Source organism: Anoplophora glabripennis, unplaced genomic scaffold (genome assembly GCF_000390285.2).
Source record: "Anoplophora glabripennis isolate ALB-LARVAE unplaced genomic scaffold, Agla_2.0 scaffold125, whole genome shotgun sequence".
NCBI classification, from domain to species: Eukaryota; Metazoa; Arthropoda; class Insecta; order Coleoptera; family Cerambycidae; genus Anoplophora; species Anoplophora glabripennis.
The window spans coordinates 639,189-661,860 of NW_019416266.1; the positions used below are offsets into that span (position 1 = coordinate 639,189).

Consider the following 22,672-nt stretch of genomic DNA (forward strand, 5'->3'; position numbering starts at 1 on the left):
AGTGAACTTTCAGAGGACAACGATTTGCCAAAAATCAGTAGAAGCAAATTATGGGCCGTCTTACGAGAGTTGAATTTTTGCTGGGAAAAGCAGAACAGGAAGTCAGTTCTTATCGATAAAGATGAAATTATTTGTTGGCGAAGATCCTACTTAAGATCAATTAGAAAATTCCGTGACGAAGGGAGGAATATTTATTATCTAGACGAAACTTGGGTCAACGAGGGATATACTGTAACAAAAGTATGGCAAGATAAAAATGTAAAAAGTTTTCGACAAGCATTTTTGGATGGACTTTCAACAGGGTTCAAGGCACCTTCAGGTAAAGGGCGAAGATTAATAGTGACACATATAGGTAGTGCCAGTGGTTTTGTAGATGGCGGTTTACTTTTATTTGAATCTAAAAATACAGGTGACTATCACGAAGACATGAACGCAGATGTTTTCGAAGAGTATTTTACACAGATGTTGGATCTTATTCCTCCGGGGTCTGTAATTGTCATGGATAATGCCAGTTACCATTCACGGCAGACCGAGCGGACGCCTACGACTGCTTGGAGGAAAGCCGATATAATTCAATGGTTATCCGGAAAAAACATTTCTTTTGAAACAAATATGGTGAAAAAGGAACTTTTGACACTTGTCAATCTTAATAAAGATCAGAAAAAATATGTTATCGATGAAATGGCAACAAATCGCCAAATAACGGTACTACGGTTACCACCTTATCACTGTGAACTTAACCCAATCGAATTAGTCTGGGCGCAGGTAAAAGGAGATGTAGCGCGAAATAATACGACGTTTAAATTAAGTGACGTGAAAATTTTGTTAAAAAATTCCTTGGAACGAGTAACTGCAGATAACTGGCAAAGATGTATACATCATGTACAAAAAGAAGAGGAGAAAATGTGGGAACTCGATAATTTAATTGACGTTACTGTGGAACCTATCGTTATCAATCTAGGAGACGAAGATAATTCATCAGAATATTCAGAGGATGAATTTTAATATACCTACTTTTTTATTTTCTTTATTGTACATTTATACAACACTACATTTACTCACCATAATTTGAATTTTCAAAATACATATATTTTTGTGTGGAATAAAAGTCTATTCATTAAATTTAAATAAATATTTTGATAATAATATTGAATAATTTTATTTGAATTACTAAAAACCCTCTTAACCCGGTTATGATGCTTAAAGTAGCCTCATGTTTTGAAATGCCGTATTTATATTGTTTACTTATAAGAGAAATGGACCGAGAAATTGAAGCGGCATAGACAAAGACGGATTGTCGGGGATTAAATTTTAGCTACCTGCTACAATTTAGTACAACCCGGTCACACAAAGTTTTTTTTGAAAGTACACCTCATCTATACCGATAATACATAATATAAAAATATTGAATATAAGCACCAGTACTACATTTATTTACAATTTGCATACATAATGAGCTTTTATTACTCTCTTTCATTTCTAAACAGACTATATTCATGTAACATAACCTCAAATATGTCAAAAATCGCGATTTTGACACTTTTAGGTTGGGATATCTCGAAAACCAAAGCCAATTGAGAACTTTGGACCCCGTATTCGGATTCAGCGCACCAAAACCCTCCGAAAAAGTACATTCTGGTTTCTGAATTAGAGGGTCGGCCGAATTTTGTCGGCCTGCCTAATTTTTCTTTTTCCGCACTCAGTCGGAACGAGCTATACCAATCAGAGCCAGATCCCGTCCGACCTCCCGGCATAAATAACTACAGACGCGGCCTCCCGAGATCCGGCGGTCATCATAACCGTCCGTTATGGCCTCTACATTAGCATAACGGGTCCCGGCTCGGTATATCATCTCGATGTCATCTAAAACTGTATGCTAATATCACGGTCCCGCCGCGAATGCACCTTTTGTCCGTCCGTCGGTCCGCGTATCGCCGGGTTATAAACGACTAGGCCGTAATGATATAATGGGGCCTTCGCATAATACGCGGCATCTGTCGGGGATTCTTTATCGAGCCGATATGAATTGAATAGGGCCTGCTACGCGCCTATTAGGAGATGCTAGCCGTGGCGGCGTGTCTCCCGACGGTAGCCGGACTCGGATAAACCGTGAAATACGGCCTCGGTGGCGAGGCTTTTACGTTCGGAGGCAGTTAAAATGTCTTAAATGCGACGGGCCTGTGTGGCCGAGGGGCTACTAGTGTTAACGATGCTCGAGGTGCGTTTGTTTCTTAGTAAACCGTCAAGAGTGCCCGTAAGAACTGATTAACCAACGTATGAAACAATTTATCTTTAATCGTTTAGTTTTTATATATTTAAAATTCACTATTAATTTAGCAGAAGCCTATAAAATATTTCAAATTCGTGAGGAAATGTACAATATGTCAATATTTACAAAATTCTGCAATCAGATTTATCAGAGAACCAAATATTGCCTCAGAATCATCAATTATTTTGGTCTCTCGAATTCCCTATTACAATTATTTGAATCTTATATGTCAAATTTCAGTATATCCTACTCAAGTCTGTAGATTACTTAACCACATCGGGAGTCCCGCAAGGATCTGTTCTTGGGCCTCTACTGTTCAACATTTTTATCAATGATATATTGCTTAGGTAGATATTAATTACCTTCTCTATGTTGATGACTTGAAAATATTCTCAACCATTGAAAGGCATTTGACAGGCTTGACCACGGTAAACTGTTGTTTAAGCTCGAAGCTTGCGGTGTTAGTAGATCCTTTCTCCAGTTGCTAAAATCATACATTTCCCGCCGTGTTCAGTTTGTACGGTACCGTGATCACAGCTCTGTGTTTTTTAATCAAACATCTGGTGTGCCGCAAGGCTCCATACTTGGACCCTTGCTTTTTATCTTGTATATTAATGATATCGCCCAAGATCTAAATGTTCACTTCTTGCTGTACGCTGATGACCTCAAGCTCTATGTAGATATTTAACTCCAAATCCGATTGTTTGCAACTACAGCATGACTTGAACCTGCTTAATGTATGGTGTAATTGTAATCGACTGCCCTTGAATGCTTCCAAATGTAATGTTATGTCATTTGTTCGTAGAAATAGTAAAATTTGTTTTGATTATACTTTAAATAATCAGATACCCAATCGGCCCGAATTTGTTAAATATCTTGGCATCATTTTTGACGGCAAATTGACATTCATTAAACATGTGGAAGAATGCATAGCTGGAGCGTACAAGAATCTGGGGTTCATACTACGTAACAGTAGAGATTTTAAAAACATATCTACATTACGAGTATTATTTAATAGCTTTGTTAGGCCTAAATTGGAGTACGGCTCTGTAATTTGGTCTCCAAGTTATAATTGTCATATAACGGCGTTAGAGAAAGTACAGCGAAGGTTCTTGAAATCCGCAAGTTTCATATTGGATGGGATTTATCCTACCAGAGGGTATTCACAAGACTTATTGTTAAAACGATTTGAAATGAGCAGTCTAATTAGAAGGAGGATTATGAATTCTATAATTTTCCTATACAAGCTTGTTAACAATGGTATGGATTGCATTATGCTTACCTCTGTTGTTAGCTACAGAGTTCCTAGAGCCAACGCCAGATCTAATAATTTATTTGTTGTTCCCTACTCCCGTACTAATATTTTGCAGCGGTCTCCCTTGTATATGATGCTAAGAAATTACTGTAACATTGAAGAACGGCTGGATATATTTAACTGTACGATTGCGGATATAAAGCGTGCTTACGCATTTTAAGATCTTTGTTTTATTCTTATAACTCATGTTTTATTTTTGTCTTTCATTGTGTAATATTTGTTATATCATTGTTATTTATCTTATATTGTTTTGCCGTTGTTTTTTTTNAAAAAACAATCCTTGCAGGTAAATCATTTGCAGTTAATTCTTGAACCGGCTGGTGGTGAAAAGGGCGTAAAAGGTTATCATGAATCAAGTTCCAAACAAGGCTTTGCGAAACGTTGTACTGTGTAGCCAGTCTTCTTGTACTTGTTTGAGGATTTTCTTCTAAATTGATAAGTATAGCTTCTTCAAGGTTTACATTTCTGATATACCGTCTTTGTCCATTACCCTCACGCTTAGGTTGAATTTGGCCAGTTTCTCGCAACCTTCTTTCCACAGCTGAAAAAGTTTGCCTGTGGGGAACCCGGCGATTTGGATATCTCTCATGGTACAATCTTGTTGCGGCAGCACAATTTTTGTGACATTCAAAAAATACTTGGAGCATATCAACATACTCATTGTTAGTAAAATTTGCCATAATTAAACAACTATTATTTGAAACCGTTGATGACACTGACACATCAACACAAAAATAGCAAATTGTTTACTCAGCAAATTTGTTTCCGATTTACCAGGAGCAACTATGATGTTGGCGAAGTATTCCCATACTTATCAATTTAAGGAGGAAATCCTCAAACAAATCGTGTTAGATTGTGTTCAAAGGAAAGTGGGAACTACTTTCAAAATATTCATTATAAAATTTTTACTTTAAAATAAGGTTATGTTGTAGTATTACATTCGAGATTACAGTAGGTAGTATTAAATTAGATAATATTACTTAAAAAAAACTATCGCGTTTATCGAAAAAATGCAAGAGAGAAAAAATGTTTGTTTTTAGTTGTTACGTCCGAAAAAGTAAATAAGATATGTATTTTCATACAGGGTGATGTAATATGTTGCATGTAGTCAATAGCAGCGCCTCTGGTGGATATATTTAAACAATATTAAAAGAAAGTATGTGTCCGCACTGGACAAATGTCTGTACCAAATATAAATGATTTACGCCACATCGTTCAAGATAAATTGAAGGAAATATTGGTTGGCTCTACAACATTCAAGACCCTGTAATGCCTCAGGAGTGCAACTTTTGTCCAAGGTATATTTAGTTTCGCCTTATTTTTTTCATCTAGATGCACTGGTAGCGTTTGTGCTACTCTATTCAAAATCACCCTGTACATATATTTAAAATTCACTATTATTTTAGCAAAAGCCTATAAAATATTTCAAATACGTAAGGAAATGTACAATATGTCAGATATTTACAAAATTCTGCGTTCAGATTTATCAGAGAACCAAATATTAGCCACGGATTCATAAAATATTTTGGTCTCTCGAATTCTGTACTACAATTATTTAAATCTTACTTGTCAAATAGATTTCAGTACGTCCTACTTAAGTCTGTAGATTACTTAACCACATCGGGAGTCCCGCAAGGATCTGTTCTTGGGCCTCTACTGTTCAACATTTTTATTAATGATATATTGCTTAGATATTAATTACCTTCTCTATGCCGATGACTTGAAAATATTCTCAACCCTTGAACACATCGACGATTGTATACGTCTTCAAAATGATTCGATTCAAATTGACTACTGGAGCGAATTGATTGAATTTCCTATAAATGTTGAGAAGTGTAACATAATATCTTATACTTTAAAACCATCAAAAATAATTTTTGACTATAATTTTAGCGGTCTTACACTTTTTGCGAACTCGGTGTTATATCGAATAAAAATAATTCTAAATTTTGGAAAAAAAATCAAAATTTTCAACTTTTTTTTTAAATTAAAAAAAAAAATTTCTCAACATTTGAAATATCCAATGTACCTAAAATTGTAAAAAAGATATAACAAATTTTGAAAAAAACATTTTTTTTTCAAAATTGAATTTTATGATTATTGATTAAATACATTAGATGAAACTAAGTAAAAGTTTATCAAAAACGAACTAAAAACTAACTAACTAATACATCAGTAGGTAACTTATTATAACTTATTAGAAATTTGTCCGATTAAGTAAAAAAATTCATAACATGTCAAATATTTTTTAAATTTATTACACAATAGTCAGAAATAGGTATTACAAACTTCACTACATATTGACTAGACATTCTCAGATTTGACAGGCTTGATAAGAATTTATTATATTTACTAACAATTTTGATAAATCTTTTACAAATTTATATAAAAATATGTCTATTTAACCAAAAACGTAACGTTCAGAATAGTTGTGCCCAATTTACTAGGATTGGATTTGTTGAAAGTGAGTTGAGAAACTGACCTAATGTCAATGTCAGTGATGTAGTACAATTTATCAGAAATTGGTCAGATTAAACAGAAAAATCCTCAATAAATAATAGAAAATTTGTTGAACAGCAGTAAGAAACTTTACAACTTTCTAAATTTTCAAAATTGCAAAATTAACAACAATTTGCAATGTTCTCAAACATCGCAACAATATATTTAAAATTCCTATCTTTGCAAATTTGCGAGTACAATAGTCATCAACAAATGTAACAGAGGTAAACAATTTGACGTCATCTGCATATAAAAGAACAGATAGAGTTATCGCAAATATCATTAATGAACATATTGAATAATAGCGGGCCAAGAACTGAACCCTGAGGTACTCCCGAAACAGCAACCATTTCAGTCGATGTAAGACCATGATTCTGAACTATTAACGATCTGTTAGGTAAGATCCGAGAAATTTTAAAAAGTTTTTCGACACACCACAATCCGACTTATGAAGAAGAATCCTGAGATTCAACCTGTCAAAAGTGTTTGACAGATTTGTGCAAACTGCATCAGTCTCTCCGCAAATATCCAATGCATAGAGAATTAAATCAGTTAAAGTGGATCTATTTGCTATAATGTTGATAAGTTGAAACTGAGATTAAACATGAAAATATGAAATTGTGTACAGAATAATTTCAAACAACTTGCCGAGAGTAGACGAAATTGTAATAGGCCTGTAGTTTTCAACGGAATTTTTGTAACCTCCTTTGAATATAGGGCAGATCTTGACTTTAGTCCAGATATAAGGAAAAATTGATGATTGGAGTGCCATTTTAAAAATAATTGTCAAAAGTTCCTCATGCGCACACTATATGCAGTCTAGCAAGGGATGCAGTCAACATTTGGACTCAGTAAGTGCGAATATAAATTATTTCTGCAAAAACATGAATTATGATACAAAACTCGAGGCGCTCTCGTTGCAATTTCTTTGTCGTTTCAAATACACATCGCAAAAATCTCACGTTTCTTCGAGATTCCAGTTCCGAGAGGGTCTTTTCATTCCTTCCTCGACTGCCGTCAAACTTTTATGCCGCGCGCTCTTCCTCACAATAAAGACGTACCAACTTTTTATGTCTTTACCTAAGAGATAAATCAGCTGACGATGTCACGATGACACGGCTCTTTACAAGTGAAGGATGGGAGAGGAAAATTGGCCTGGGGACGATATATTTCACGAAATATGTCGCCATTTAATGTAGATCAAAAAGGCGGCCGCGGGCTGTGGCAGCAGATCAAAGGAGATGTGTCGTATGTCCCGACGTTAATGTAAAATTCTAAACAAATGTTTGGCGAAAATAGCAGTAAGCAGGATGAGGGGAGCAGCTACTTTGTAGTTTGATGTCGCGACTTGGTGGAGACAGTCAAAATACAACTCTGTTGCACAATGCAAATCCGACAGCAGAGACAGTTTTAGATTAGATTTTATAAATAGACTTGACAACAAGATAAAACTAATAAGGTTGAAGTATAAAACTGAGATATCAACAATATTAGAGCCTTTGGGCAGTATTTGCTTAAGGATTTCTTTGACAAGTCGTTGTACAGTGTCGAGCGTGAATAATCTATAAAAATTAAACTACAGCTTCCTGATTATATTTGTAATACAAAACTCTTATACGAAAATTATTGAATTGAATTCATTATTCACTTAATTATTAAATACTAAGCATCGTCCATCGACCCATCTGTGTTAAAAAGTGAAAGATTCCAGACAAAAGTTTTTATTTTCTAATTTCACGATAGTGATACTGTAATTTTTATAAAGAAGTAAAAAATAAGAAGTGCCGATTACATTAAAAACGACATTCTTATTTCTTACTTTGCAATCTACAATGCTATAGTGCGTTCAGCGGCTGCGAGATCGCATCTTAAGGCGCCAGCTGTTGCACCCCTATCATCTGCAACCAGTTCAACAGATTTTACCACCGGATTGTGATTTGCGGATTTTGCAGATGATTTTTACGGCAATGTGCCAATCAAGTAGACTTTCCTGCTTATGTTTGTGTAACAGATGAAGCGACATTTACCCGTGATGAAGTGAATTTCCATAATATGCACATATGGGCCGATGAAAATCCTCACGCGATTAGGGAAACTCATTTTTAACATCAGTTCTCGGTAAATGTTTGGACTGGCAATAAGTGACGTACTCGTGGGTCCCTATTTCTTTGAAGGACGATTAAATGGACATATACATATGCTGACTTTTTGGACAACCGGTTGCCTGAATTATTGGACAATGTGGCATTTTACAAGTTCGGGCATGCATGTTCTATCTTCAAGATGGGGCTCTCCACACAGTACTCGAGAAGTAACGACTCTTTTGAATGAAATGTTTTCTCAGCAATGGATTAGCCGCTTTGGTCCTGTGCCGTGGCCACCTCGGTCACCCGATCTAACTCCAATGGACTTTTATCTTTGAAGTCAGTTGAAGTCATTGGTTTACAATAGTCCAATTGCTACGGTGGAAGAATTGCGAAACCGTATACTCGAAGCTGCTGACACAATTGGGGGAATACCTGAAATTTGGGAAAATATTCGCCAAAATTGCGTGCGTCGGTGCCATGCCTGTATCCGCGCTAATGGGGATCAATTTCAACATTTTCTCTAGAAATGGTAAGTTTTATTTCATTTTGTTCCATATTTTAATGGAGTTTGTTTAGTGCACGCAGTTGGCAACTACAGATGCTTACGGATGTGGTTTTCTATTACAAATATCGTTAGGTAGCTGTAGTTTAATTTTTATAGATTATACACGCCACACCCTGTATAGGATGTTTACAAACTTGGAAAAGATATTTAAAGAATCAACTACTGGCTTACCACACTGATACGATGAAGACATTTATGGAACAGCTGGAATCGCTGACTCCATCGACAGCATTCTACTCCCTTTATATATTTTACCTTTCTATCTATGGAAAAATAGTAAAGACAAACTAAAGTTTGCGATCTTGAAGATATGAAAACCCAATTGACCATTTCGAAGATATAAAACAAACTTGTTTTTCTTTTTAAATAGAATACTCTGTATATTTGACGTTCTTCCATTTTTTTTTGTTTACAATAATGAAAATATGTCAAATAGACCATAAAATATTTCAGATTTATTTATAATTTTTTTGTAACATATCGCAGTATGCAGTTGTCTTAAATTTAAATCGCAAATTAAGTTATTTTTTATCACCATTTTCCTCTCAAAATCTGTTGTCAAAGATGAACTTTGATTTCAAATTCTCTTTAACGAAAAATTAAAAATTGACGCAGGAACTTACCATTTACTTGTTTGGTTATTTTGTGAAGTATCAAATGTGCTCTGTTGAAAGAAAATAATAGAACATTCGACACTGACTAGATCGATCGCGGTGCCCCTAATGTCGTTCGTTTAGGGGGGCGGGGAGGGTAGGTAATTGAAGAGCGCGATGAAATTGGGTTAATGTGTAAGTCTGGATTGCAAAAGTCGGTGATTTTCGGAGCGGAAAACTGCTTGAAATAGGAATTATAGCCCGCATTGGAAACTGGAGTGCACTGAAGACGCTTTAATTATACAATTAATGGAACTCGACGCCCTCTGCTCGTTGCGGATAATTTGGTCCTGACGGCAAATGTTCGCTGTCGAGTTTTTTAGGACTCACATTTAGCTCTAGGGCAAGGCAGCGGCGGTTTGAAAGTTTTGAGGGTTGTTTCACCAGAACACTTAAACGTCTTTAAAACAGAAGGAGCCTCACGGTCGTTTCTCGACGATATTAAAAGAAGAGGAAGAAGAAGGAACCAGTACTGTAGTAGTTATTTCTGTTATAAGGGTCAGAAAAGCGATAAATATGAATATAATTCAGCGTATACTTATGACCGAATTCCATACGTAACTTTATCTGCTGGCATCAATTAAGATCCTTAAAGATTCTGGTTTAGACATTTACAGTACAATGACAGTGACATTTTTTATTTAATTTCAATGTTTTAATGACAAATACAACTAGTCTAGCAATGTACGCCAAAGTCAAACCCTATATCATCAACAGGACTGTAAATTTTCTGCAAATTAAAAACCAAGACCACAGTAATCTAAGAGTTGTCTTGGCATTCCAAGTTTTGCTCTTAGCCTTTCAAGAAGACCAAGACAAAAACATCGAAACAGTTCCGTTTGCTTCTGGATTGAAGGCGAGAGTAAATAACCACACTAAGCACTTATATAACAATTATAATAAAATATCTTTACCTGGAAGTAGACCTGTCCGTGATCCACCCACCCGACTACCATATCGGCACCAGCCATGCGTCCGTCTTTGGAGAAGCCGAACCCCACGTACCCCAGCGTCCTGACCTGCAGCTCTATGGTGATGTCCTGGGGACCCGGACCCAAGGACCACAACATTCGATAGTCCGGACTGAGGTACGTGGAGTGTGCCCATCGGGCTGCCCTAACTAGGTTCACTAAGCACAACACACTCAACACTACAACTACGATCTTCGTGGACTCCATGGCTAGGTCAAAGTTGCACTGGCGTCATCTGGAACAAGAGAAAAGGTAGCTCAGTTGAGAGACAAAGAAAATACTATCAATATTCTTGCGTCAATCCACATGCGTCTGTTCGTAATATTGCGGAAAAGATTGATACAAGCAAATCTTCGGTTCATCGAATTCTAGCAAATAATGAACATCATCCTTACAAATTATCTTTGGTTCAAAATTTAAGACCTAATGATTACAACAGACGTCTAGAGTATATTGCCTACGTTATGGTTCAGTTACATGACGACCCTCAGTTCCTCCATAAAATTATGTGGTATGATCAAGCACGTTTTCACAATAATGGTAACGCATTTTTTGACTGAAAGATTTAGAGGGAACTAGATTGGTAATCAGAGACCTGTTAGGTGGCCTGCACGGTCACCTGACGTGAGTCCTCTCGATTTTTATCTGTGGGGACATTTAAAGCAAGTTGTGTACGCTGAAAAACTAAATAACGTTGAAGATCTACAGAATAAAAACACTCGTGCTTGAGCACATTTTATAATAGCTATAAGTAATGTTTTTTATTTTATATTATTCCTGAGGGTACTTATTAAAAAAATGTTACTCCAAGAATGTTTTCTACATTACCTCAAGAACGGTTAATGATAGGTACAGAACATGGTTAATTAAATATATTCAGATATAAAAGGAGAATCCAAAAACATAAAAATATACAGGGTGTTCCATTTAAAAAATTGAAGTTCCGCAATATACCGTCTATATGGGGCACCCTGTATATTTGAAAATAAAATGATTCAACGCATCTTTTTAAGCAGAAAGCCTTTTCTATATAACATTTGTTTCTATATCGACTAGTTTCCGAGATAATACCTGTCAAGATATCTCTGGTATACAGCGTGTATCGGCCAAATGGAATAAATTCAATAATAAGTAAATAGGGGAGTGTTCGAAAAATCGCTCGGACACGTCGATTGATATTTTTAGTTGCGCTTTATTTTTCAACAAAAAATTTTTATACAGGGTTTTTCATGTAACAGTAGGCAATAACAACTTTCTTATTTTAAATGCAACACCTTGTATATTATTAAATTTTTGGATTCTTCAGAAAATTCTAGACATATTTCATGTACATGTCCTGTGTCCTATACCTATCTTCAACTGTTTCGGAAATATTAAGTGTTTTCAGATTTATTGCAAAAATTAACATTAAAAAAAGAAAATTATTTGATTACAGAAATTTTTACTATAATCGTACTTACAAAGTCTTACTGTATATTATTATATTTCAGGGTTGCGCTAACAAACCTAGGTTTTTGTAAACGATTTCTTTCCTATTTTACCTCAAATTGTAACAGTTTTACCCGCAATTGCTTGAATATCTACAGCAGTTTCCTTTCCGTGGAAAACACAATACTATAGGTTTTAAAAACATAAATCTTCCCTCCAACTTTCTGATGGTTTTCCCTGGAATTTTGCAGGTAATCCTCAAGCAGACAAGGATTTTATTCTGTGTGTTTATTCGGTGAATGAGTCCAAACGACCCTCTCTACTCCACGAAATATAATCGGCACTTTGCTAAATCCCCAAACGGCAAAATTATTTCCCATTCCCAGGTCCCCAGCTGTCAGCTCACCGTCAAAATCGATAGTCGTTTGTTACAAGGCTCGTTCGAATTTAAACTCGAATCTCGTTGGGAATGTGCCACAGAATTGAGAAAGTTTATGTANTAATGATTACAACAGACGTCTAGAGTATATTGCCTACGTTATGGTTCAGTTATATGACGACCCTCAGTTCCTGCATAAAATTATGTGGACCCATGTAGCACGTTTTCACAATAATGGTAACGCATTTTTTGACTGAAAGATTTGGAGGGAACTAGATTGGTAATCAGGGACCTGTTAGGTGGCCTGCACCGTCACCTCACCTGAGTCCTCTCGATTTTTATCTGTGGGGACATTTAAAGCAAGTTGTGTACGCTGAAAAACTAAATAACGTTGAAGATCTAAAGAATAAAAACACTCGTGCTTGCCGTCAAATATCTCCAGAAGTATACAAGCACTTTTAAGGAGGTATGAATTGTGTCAAAATGAAAATGGCCGACAATTTGAGAACATTTTATAATACCTATAATGTTTTTTATTTCGTATTATTCCTGAGAGTACATAATAAATAAATGTTACTCCAAGAATGTTTTCTATATTACCTCAAGAACGGTTAATGATAAGTATAGAACATGGTTAATCAAATATATTCAGAAATAAAAGGAGAATCCAAAAACATAAAAATATACAGGGTGTTCCATTTAAAAAATTGAAGTTTCGTAATATATCATATCTTTCTATCTCGACTAGTTTCCGAGATAATGCCTGTCAAGATAGCTCTGGGACACCCTATATACAGTGTGTATCAGCCAAATAGAATAAATTCAATAATAAGTAAATGTTCGAAAAAACGCTCAGACACGTCGATTGATATTTTTAGTTGTGCTTTTTTTTCAACAAAAACTTTTTATGCAGGGTTTTTTATGTAATAGTAGTCAATACCAACTTTCTTATTTTAAATGCAACACCTTGTATATTATTCAATTTTTGGATTCTTCAGAAAATTCGAGACATGTTTCATAAGTACAGTGTCCTTCAACTGTTTCGGAAATATTAAGTTTTTTCAGATTTATTGCAAAAATTAACATTAAAAAAAGAAAATTATTTGATTACAGAAATTTTTACTATAATCGTACTTACAAAGTCTTACTGTATATTATTATATTTCAGGGTTGCGCTAACAAACCTAGGTTTTTGTAAACGATTTCTTTCCTATTTTACCTCAAATTGTAACAATTTTACCCGCAATTGCTTGAATATCTACAGCAGTTTCCTTTCCGTGGAAAACACAATACTATAGGTTTTAAAAACATAAATCTTCCCTCCAACTTCCTGATGGTTTTCCCTGGAATTTTGCAGGTAATCCTCAAGCAGACAAGGATTTTATTCTGTGTGTTTATTCGGTGAATGAGTCCAAACGACCCTCTCTACTCCACGAAATATAATCGGCACTTTGCTAAATCCCCAAACGGCAAAATTATTTCCCATTCCCAGGTCCCCAGCTGTCAGCTCACCGTCAAAATCGATAGTCGTTTGTTACAAGGCTCGTTCGAATTTAAACTCGAATCTCGTTGGGAATGTGCCACAGAATTGAGGAAGTTTATGTAAACAGTAATCCGTTTTGTTTTTGTTACTTTCAATAACCGCTTAAGTAAGTTTTTTTACAAAACCTAAAAAAACACTTACTTAACGATATGGCAGGAGCGATTCTCTGTCAAAAATTAAGGGATACCTTTTATGCAGTGTGACTCATTTGTTTTTAAGTCACCTCTGTAAAATCTTTTTATTGTGCGATTTTAACCGGATTTTTTTAAGATGTAGAGTTTGATGAAGTGGTTTATGAAGGAAAAGGATCATGATCCCACAAAATGCAATTTTTCAATTAGATAAACCTTTATTATTAAATTTATTTTCATAGTAATTTAATGGTAAAAAACGAAACTTTTTAGGAAACACGTCCGTGGCTGTGGCAGACTTGAGGCCCATTGTCCCTCGGATCACTGTCAAATGTTAATAAACCCCGTGTAATACACCAGCCCGGCGTTCTGATAAACAGTCTCATTTCTTCTGGTAATTTCCCGGTAAATTAACGGGTGAATATTCCGGCCTTATAAGCGGACAAACACAATGGGAACAATCAGCTTCAATTGTTCGACCAACAAAAGCATCTCCGAAGGGCGTCGCTGCGATATAGAGGTCCATATCGGTGTTTTCTCCGCGGCATCAAGTGTGAAATGAGGGCTTTATTGTGTTAAGTGATTATTAGAGTCTTAACATGCCTATTTTTAGGCTTGGTTCATTTTTCCAGCATTGTGCCGATCGACTTTCACGTCGAGCTCGTAATGGCGCCGCGCGCGAGATAGTTCTTTGTCATGGAGAGGCTATTAGGTGTTAATTGAAATAATATCGTCCTACAATGCCAACTGGATTGAGGAATGTTGACACTTTAAGTATCTCCGATGATGAAAGTAAACTATAATATTTTGGCAAGGGATTTATATTAATTTTGTATGATTTTTGTTTATAGAAAAAAGTATTCTTTTTATAACCTTGTGCAGAGAGAGTTGTGGAGCTTTGAGAAGAGATGAGCTACTAAAGATAACGATCGGTGATATAGAAGACAAAGATTCAATTATTATTATAAGAATTCTCGATTACAAAACTCATATTCCAATTACTACAAGTCGAAGATTTTTTGTGAAGTATGACAGAGAAAAAACGTGTTAACCAAGTGGTTGGTGTCAACAAAATAAGGAATGTACCAAAAGAAATAGCAACTTATCTCAATTTGCCTCATCCGAAAACTTATACAGGGCACTGCTTTAGACGTTCTTTCGTCACTCTGTCAGCCGACGCAGGGGCCGATATTACCACCAACAAACGACGTTCTAGTACGGTAGCGGAGACACATACAGGTTCGGCAAGTTCGGTATAAAGTAAGTCATAGGAATCCGTGCGATAGAAAAGGATGGCTATAATGAAGGCATCTCATAGTCACCGCGCGTTTCGTCCTTCCACAAATAAGATCCACTTCCACTTGTAATTCAGCGACCGGTGGTCATCTTTGTTTCCGTCGTTTGCCTTTTTTGTAATAGATGTCACTACTTATACAATTCCGACTTCGTATTCCGATATGTTAATACAATCCGTTAACAGAGGGCAGCACAATTTGTCTAAGATGAGGCACAGCCCTTGAAAGAGTGATGCCAGATCTACAGATTTTTTTGGATTTGGGGAAATAGGGAATTTTGCTTTATTTCTTGGGATTTTTAAGTCATTTTAAAAAGTATACTTAAATAACAACTAAATGAACTTTAAATGCTGATCACTATACTCCATTTGAATAACTTCTCAGTAGGGGAAACAAGGTCACCTAGATTTACAAACAGAGGTATCTACTAGCTACTGTAAAAAGTTTTCTTTGTTACGCGTTGTGCTGCCCTCTGTTAACTGATGGTATTAACATATCGGAATACCGAAGTCGAAACTGTATAAGCAGTGACATCTATTAAAGAAAATCCAAACGACGAAAACAAAGATGACCACCGGTCGCTGAATTACAAGTGGAAGTGGATCTTATTTGTGGAAGGGCGAAACGGGCGGTGACTATGAGACGCCTTCATTATAGCCATCCATCTCTATCGCACGGATTTCTACGACTTACTTTATCGCTCTTACGTAACGACCGATGAACCATGGGGACTTTCCGACCCTGTATAGAAGATATAAAAGAATATTCGTTATTCAAAGCTTAAATGACAGAAAATGTAGTACAATGTAGCACAAACAAACTGTTTTTTTGTCATATTTTTTTACAGAAAGTTGGTTATCTAATTATTGTTAATACGTTAATATATTGCTATTTATGGTACGTTATTTAGTCACGAAAATACAAGTAAATTCAGCTACTTTCTTAACAGATTGCGGTGCAGATATCAGTACTTTGAAGAGTTTTGGAGGTTGGAAAAGCCATAAAGTAAATCAAGGATATGTCGAAGATTCTCTTTTACAAAAAATACAGTAGTGGGGGGAGAAAATTTTGAACAACAATGCTGACTGCCTCTAGTGCTGCTTGTTCTACAGTTGCAGTAGCAAATCCAATTTCATAATGCAGCTTTTCATCCTAATATAAATATTAATAATGTTGTTTTCTTTATTTAAACGATAATTTTACTTCACTAGTACTAAAAAATTTAGTCACTATTGATTTAAAATTGATTTCAGTCACTAAAAACCAACCTGTGAAACACCAACAAACCTGCAATTGTTGAACAAAAGTTTACGTTTACAGTTAATTCGCAGCACTGCATAAAAATAAAATCGGAGCTTACTATCACTTTTGACAGTCGTCGCTTTTTAACATATTACTTTTATTCTAAGTGTGTTAGTGTTTTTGGTAGATTAGTGTTAATATAGATATGAGTGAAAGCTAGTTGCGGATATTACTCTTAATGTTTTAACAAACTTTTTAATGAGTAGTGGTAAACATTGTTGCCAAAGTGAAACACAGATATATTAATAACGAACTTGTAGATATAGTTTTAATATACGGGAAATGTCTTCCAAATTATGTACAAGCATCTCAGCTCCATGAAGCGCATGTCACAATAACTCTCAAAGATTTGTTTATCTCGTTCAGAAAACTCATGATAACGCCCGTAAAATTCAAGAGATATGCGAAGCAGCTCCACCAAAACGTATGTTACAAATTGAAGAAGAGATTCTTAACCCAAGAACTACCACCAGTACCACCATTTCCAAAAATATTAATTTAATAGAAATGGAAAACGACATTCACATTACATATCTGTTTGTATATCTGTTGAATTCTCTGTCTGACTGTCTGTCAGTATGTCAGATTACATTTTTCTTCTGATTTTAGCAGGCAAAACTGAATCCTTTGGGTGAATTATCATATCTACCGTCCAGAGTTAAAATATTTTCTGTCAATTTGGCGAAAATCTCCGGTTTATTGGCGGCCCTGCCTAGACGAACAAACACGTAGCTGTTCACCTCCGGTCACTTGAATGGGTATCTGCGTAATCGACATGAAATTAGAGGGAAATAAGACGACTTGCATACACGACACACACGTATAATTAACTGTGCGATCGCGTGTGAGTTTTCAGGTCCCTTCAACGGTATTTGTAACACAACACCATTTTCATTTCGAACTTAGCCTTCGTATTTAACAAAATTGGTACAAGAATAAAGTGCGTAAATTCTATTTTTAACATGGATTGTATCAGGAAACTGGAGATATAAAACTGCAGTAACTCTAAGGTGAACTATTTGTATAGTCAACGACTATAACTTTATTTAATTGATATATGGAGAAGCAAACCCAGTTATCGAACGAATTGGAATATAGCAATATAAATATATGTGTACACAACAATAAAAAATAACAAAAATACAAACACAAATAAAAATTATGTTAACAAAATACAATCTAAAAAAGGACAAAAGACAGTTATGTTAAAAATGTACATACAATTATCAAAGACTTGAGTATAAATTTTAACAAACAAAAAAAGAAAAGGAAAAAAAAAAAAAAAACCCAAATAAGAAAACAAAAAAAATGGGTCCAAAAAGCAAAAAACAAAAAAAAAAGTAAAAACAAAAAACAAAAAGTTTGAAAAAAAAAATAACGGAAAACAATAAACAAAAAAAAAAAAAAAAGGGGCCAAAGAACCAAACCTGAGGTACACCTGATGTTTGATTAAATATATCAGATTTGGACCATGGTATTGTACAAACCGAAATCGATGGGTGACCTATACAACTATAGTTCTTTTTAGTTGCTGTTTCATGGTTGTATACTAGGGAACAAATCGCCATAGGAACATCACCAAATCCGTTTTATCAATCATTATAAATTGTTTTGTGTATCTTAAAAATAATTTAAACGTAAGAAACTATAATTTTTAGTTGAATCTGCGACTTTCACTGTTTGCGATAGCTTTTTGTTTAATTTTGTAATGCTACTGGATTTCCAACGATAAATTCTGCAATGATTGAACAGTCAACGAGACACTGTAACGCTGTGTGTAACACTGTCATATTTCTAAATTGTTTTGTATAATATTACGCCGATACTAATTACGCCATAAACTAAATTAGAATTGCTTTAGCTCGATGAAAACGTAGATAAATATTGGCATATTTCGCGGTGTGACAGTGATTGATTTTACATTTTATACATATTTATTGCATACATGCATATTTATCATGCGGTCGAGGTGGATCAAAATATACTATTTTGCATAAGTGTCACTGGACATGTTTAAGGTTCCTGACAAGTTGACAATTCAATTCAATATGAAGATTTTCACGGATTCCCTTCTGTTTCAGATATGCCTATATTCAAGGGCGTCGCAAGCCAATGGGCTAGGGGGACAAGATGAGAGAGAGGATAAGAAAAATATAAATTACAGGTAGAAATAGGTACAGTGAATAAATTTTTTTAGAAATATTTTTATTAAAACATTTTGAATACAAAAAAAAAACATAAAAAATATAAATAATTAAGAAAATATAGAAATTCAACGAAAATTAGGTAAAACATAATATTCTCGAAATATAAATTATAGGTAGAAATAGATACTGTGTATTAATTTTTTTCAGAAATATTAATAAAACATTTTGAATACAAAAAAAAACATAAAAAAATATAAATAATTAAGAAAATATAGAAATTCAACGAAAATTAGGTAAAACATAATATTCTCGAAATATAGAACTGCCATCTTTCAAATATTGATGTCAGATTTATATACTTTTTTACCTACTTCTGCATTATGTAATGGCCTTTTATCGTAGATTGATAAATTGCCTCATGTGCAATTGTTTTTATAAGCCGTGTTTATAATTGTCTTTTGTCGAATGTAGCACTGTCATCTGTCAAATATCGAAGTCAAATTTAAATATTTTTTATCTGCTTCTGCATTTTTAATGGTCTTTTATCGTAGATAGATAAATTATTAAACTAAAATAAACTGTGTAAATTTTCATTTAGGTATATTTGTTTTAAAAAACTAATTTATAACTGTCGTCTGTCAAATGCAGAATTATCCTGCGTTAAATAACCATATCAAATTTTAATTGTTTGAGCTAGATCTTGATAGATCTACTATTACCCCAAAATAACTTGCTTGGTCTCATTTGCAATTGTTTCCATAAGTTTTATTTACAATTATCGTTTATCAAATGCAGAATTGTCATCTGTCAAATGTGCATATCAAATTTAAGTAGTTTTTGACCTACTTCTAACAAACACATATATTTGTAAAATTAATAAAAGCAGTTGCAGTTGTGATGGGCTCTTGTAGGTAGATCTTCTAGTATACAAAATTGACAATATCAAGACACCTAAGTATTTATATGATAAACTTTTAAAGGGCAGGGATGTCCACAGTCGTTTTATCCGTCACAATGATGTTTTTTTTCACTCTTGTAAGATTTTTATTTGGGGACTCATTTACGAGATATTGTAACTTTTTTTTGGATACGCGACATCAATTTAGTCGACGGTAGACTTTAATTTTTGGGATTTTATGAAAAATTTCTTCTATATGGTACCAATACTAATAAAACAACAGTTAACAATCCGTTTCTTTAACAACAGTTAAAGAAACGGATTGTACGGGGTAAAAAGCATTTTAGACTGAAACTACATATTTTGATTTAGGACTACTGTACGAGATTTGCACCTTTTTTAGATATGTTAGATTTAGCTAAATTAAATATCGCTGACCATGATGATGATCATCTACATTTTATTCAATAAATTGAAATAAATAAGACGACTCAAATCTTTCATATAGCCCAAAAAAATAAAGTCTAACGTCGACTAAATCGATGTCGCTTATCCAAAAAAGTACAATATCTCGTAAACAAGAATAAATTCAAATACCAAATAAAAATCTTACAAGGGTGAACAAATAAAATAAAATGCTGCTTTATATAAAAAAATAAGGAAAACATTCGATTAAGATTTATCATTGTACGTTCCAGGGAACAAAATATTTTTTAATATCGCCACGCCATCTGTACAGAAAGATTTGAACTAACTACAATTTGAAGCTATTCGAGGGATCTAACAATCACAATTTTCGAAACTAAAATAAATTTCTTCATTTCTGAGATATTGGCAGCGGGAGTGTTAAATGGCACACCCTGTATACAAAGTTGCACCCCTGAGGAGTTATTGGCCCCCAAAATGGGACTCTAAATTTCGAAAAAAATCTCTGCAACACTTTTCCGTAGAAGAACCAAATTTGGTACATGATTTAGGTTTATTACTGGTCTTCTTTGACTATGATTTAAAGTTAATTGAAACACTACAAGGTGTTTTATTGGGGATGACTCACCCCTAAAATTGTACCGAACTTTTTTTTCATTGACCGAATTGAAAAATAGTAATATTAACTCACAGCAGAATTTAATTTTTTACTCTCATTAAATTTTAAAAAACTTTATGGTTTTCAAGAAAAACCGTATTATTTGACACAAGATTTTGACAGTGTTCATTAGAAAATATCAAAAAGTCAGTAGTAGGCTTTATCTTTCAAATTTGACAATTGGCCAAATAAATTTTACGTCACTTCTCTGCTAATTCTACAAAAAGAAAACAAGTACCTAGGTAGTTTTTAAATAAGCGAATATTATATTAAGTACAAAACACAAATAAATAATAAAAATCATAACTGATATTTTTTCGACAACAATCAGAGGCAATTGTTGAAATAAAATAATTTTATTACTAACTGACAAGTTTGAAAGGTAAATTCATTGCCTAATACTGACTTTTCGAATATTTTCTAATAAACACTGTTAAAATCTTGTTTCAGTTAATGCGGTTTTTCTTAAAAACCATAAAGCTTTTTAAAATTTAACAAGACTAAGAAAAATTTTAAAATTAAATCCTGCTGTGAATTAATATTATTATTTTTCAATTCGGTCAATGAAAAAAAAGTTCGGTACAATTTTAGGCGTGAGTCATCCCCAATGAAAACCTTGTAGTGCTTCAATTAACTTTAAATCATAGTCGTAGAAGACCAGTAATAACCCTAAATCATGTACCAAATTTAGTTCTTCTGCGGTAAAGTGTTGCAGAGATATTAATTTTTTTCAAAATTTAGGGCCCCACATGGAGGTTAATAACTCCTCAGGGAGTGCAACTTTGTATATAGCTAAGTTTGGTTAAATTACAATATTTTGGACATTGATGGATTTTTATTGAGATCCGTAAACATTTACCCTAAAATAAATTATGCAAAATCTTCTGTATAGTTAGTTGTTTTTACAAACTTACTTTACAAGTATCATCTGTTAGATGTAGAACTGTCAGCAGTTAAATTTTGACAGTTTTTCTAATCAGGATCTGACAAACAAATATACATATATTTGTAAGACTTGTTACCCTGCATTTTTCTTGGCCATTTTGTAGTGGGTAGATAAATTCTTACCCTAAAATAAACTGTGTACAGTCTCATCCGCGGTTATTTTGCAGGGTATCATCGGTGTTTAATGACTGCTTCCTCGAGCGAACCCCAGGTGCTTGAATCGTTCCGCTGCAGGTTGCATTTGCATCGGGAAATTGTTGAAAGCATCAACTTAACGGTGGCAGTTTGTCCACGCCATCCGGCCAACTCGTCTCTTTTGTTTCACCGCGTGGCAACCGCGATAGATTCTAATTTATTTCTAACACCTTCGCCGACTAGTTCCCGCGACGAGCGACCCATTAGTCATTTACCAGGGTTCCTGTTATTAATGGATCGATATTACCGGGACCATTAATTACCCGACCGACGTTATTCAATTATTTTTTATCTGGCCTATTGACGGCCGTTGGGAGAGACGGCGGAGGTGGGCCGCCGCACGCCGCGATATGGATTTGATATTACCCACACGTCCGATGGTATCCGGAGTAATTTCGATTCTTCTGTTGCCTAATCATTGTCTCGGCTCACGAATTAATTCAGCTGCACACACGCGATTGTTTTGTGGCAGTTTCGAAACCCCATTGTTCCGTTAATAATTGTTTTCTTGGGCTGGTTACAAGTTTCATCCTTAATCAGGATTAGAATCCCTACTGCTCGCGAACGACAATCCCCCTTGTCTAGTTAAGTATAATTGGATTTCTTTGTGCGAGACTCGATGTTTTTTCCTTTTTCCGCTGTTTGTTTTAATAACATTATTTCTACGAGCAAGTACAGAGTGACTTTGGCAACAAATTTCGCAGGCTTTGGATATATTGTCGTATCACTAGTTATTACCTAGAAAATCGCCTACCTTTCGAAAGGACCGATCTTTACTAGTTTCGAATTTTCAAAAAATACGCAACGACAATGAAAAACGACTGTATAGAGTCGTCAAAGACCACACAAAGCTTGTAGCAGAGGATTGAAGAAAGAAACACAAATTTTCACTATTCTTTAGAAGACAGAGTCGTCCTAGCCCAATGGTATGTCGCGCGAGTCAAAATTCTGCATTACGTCAAAGAC

At 34.7% G+C, this 22,672-nt stretch overlaps 1 protein-coding gene across 1 annotated transcript in view; it reads right to left on the reverse strand.

Moving 5' to 3' along the window:
- The window catches only part of LOC108903521 (MOXD1 homolog 2), a 174,943-nt gene that overhangs the window by 99,978 nt on the left and 52,293 nt on the right, over window positions 1-22,672 (reverse strand). Inside the window, exon 2 of the mRNA XM_018705740.1 lies at window positions 10,303-10,594. Within this exon, the coding sequence (XP_018561256.1) occupies window positions 10,303-10,566 (264 nt within the window). The 5' untranslated portion in view covers window positions 10,567-10,594. The remainder of the gene's footprint in view (window positions 1-10,302; window positions 10,595-22,672) is intronic.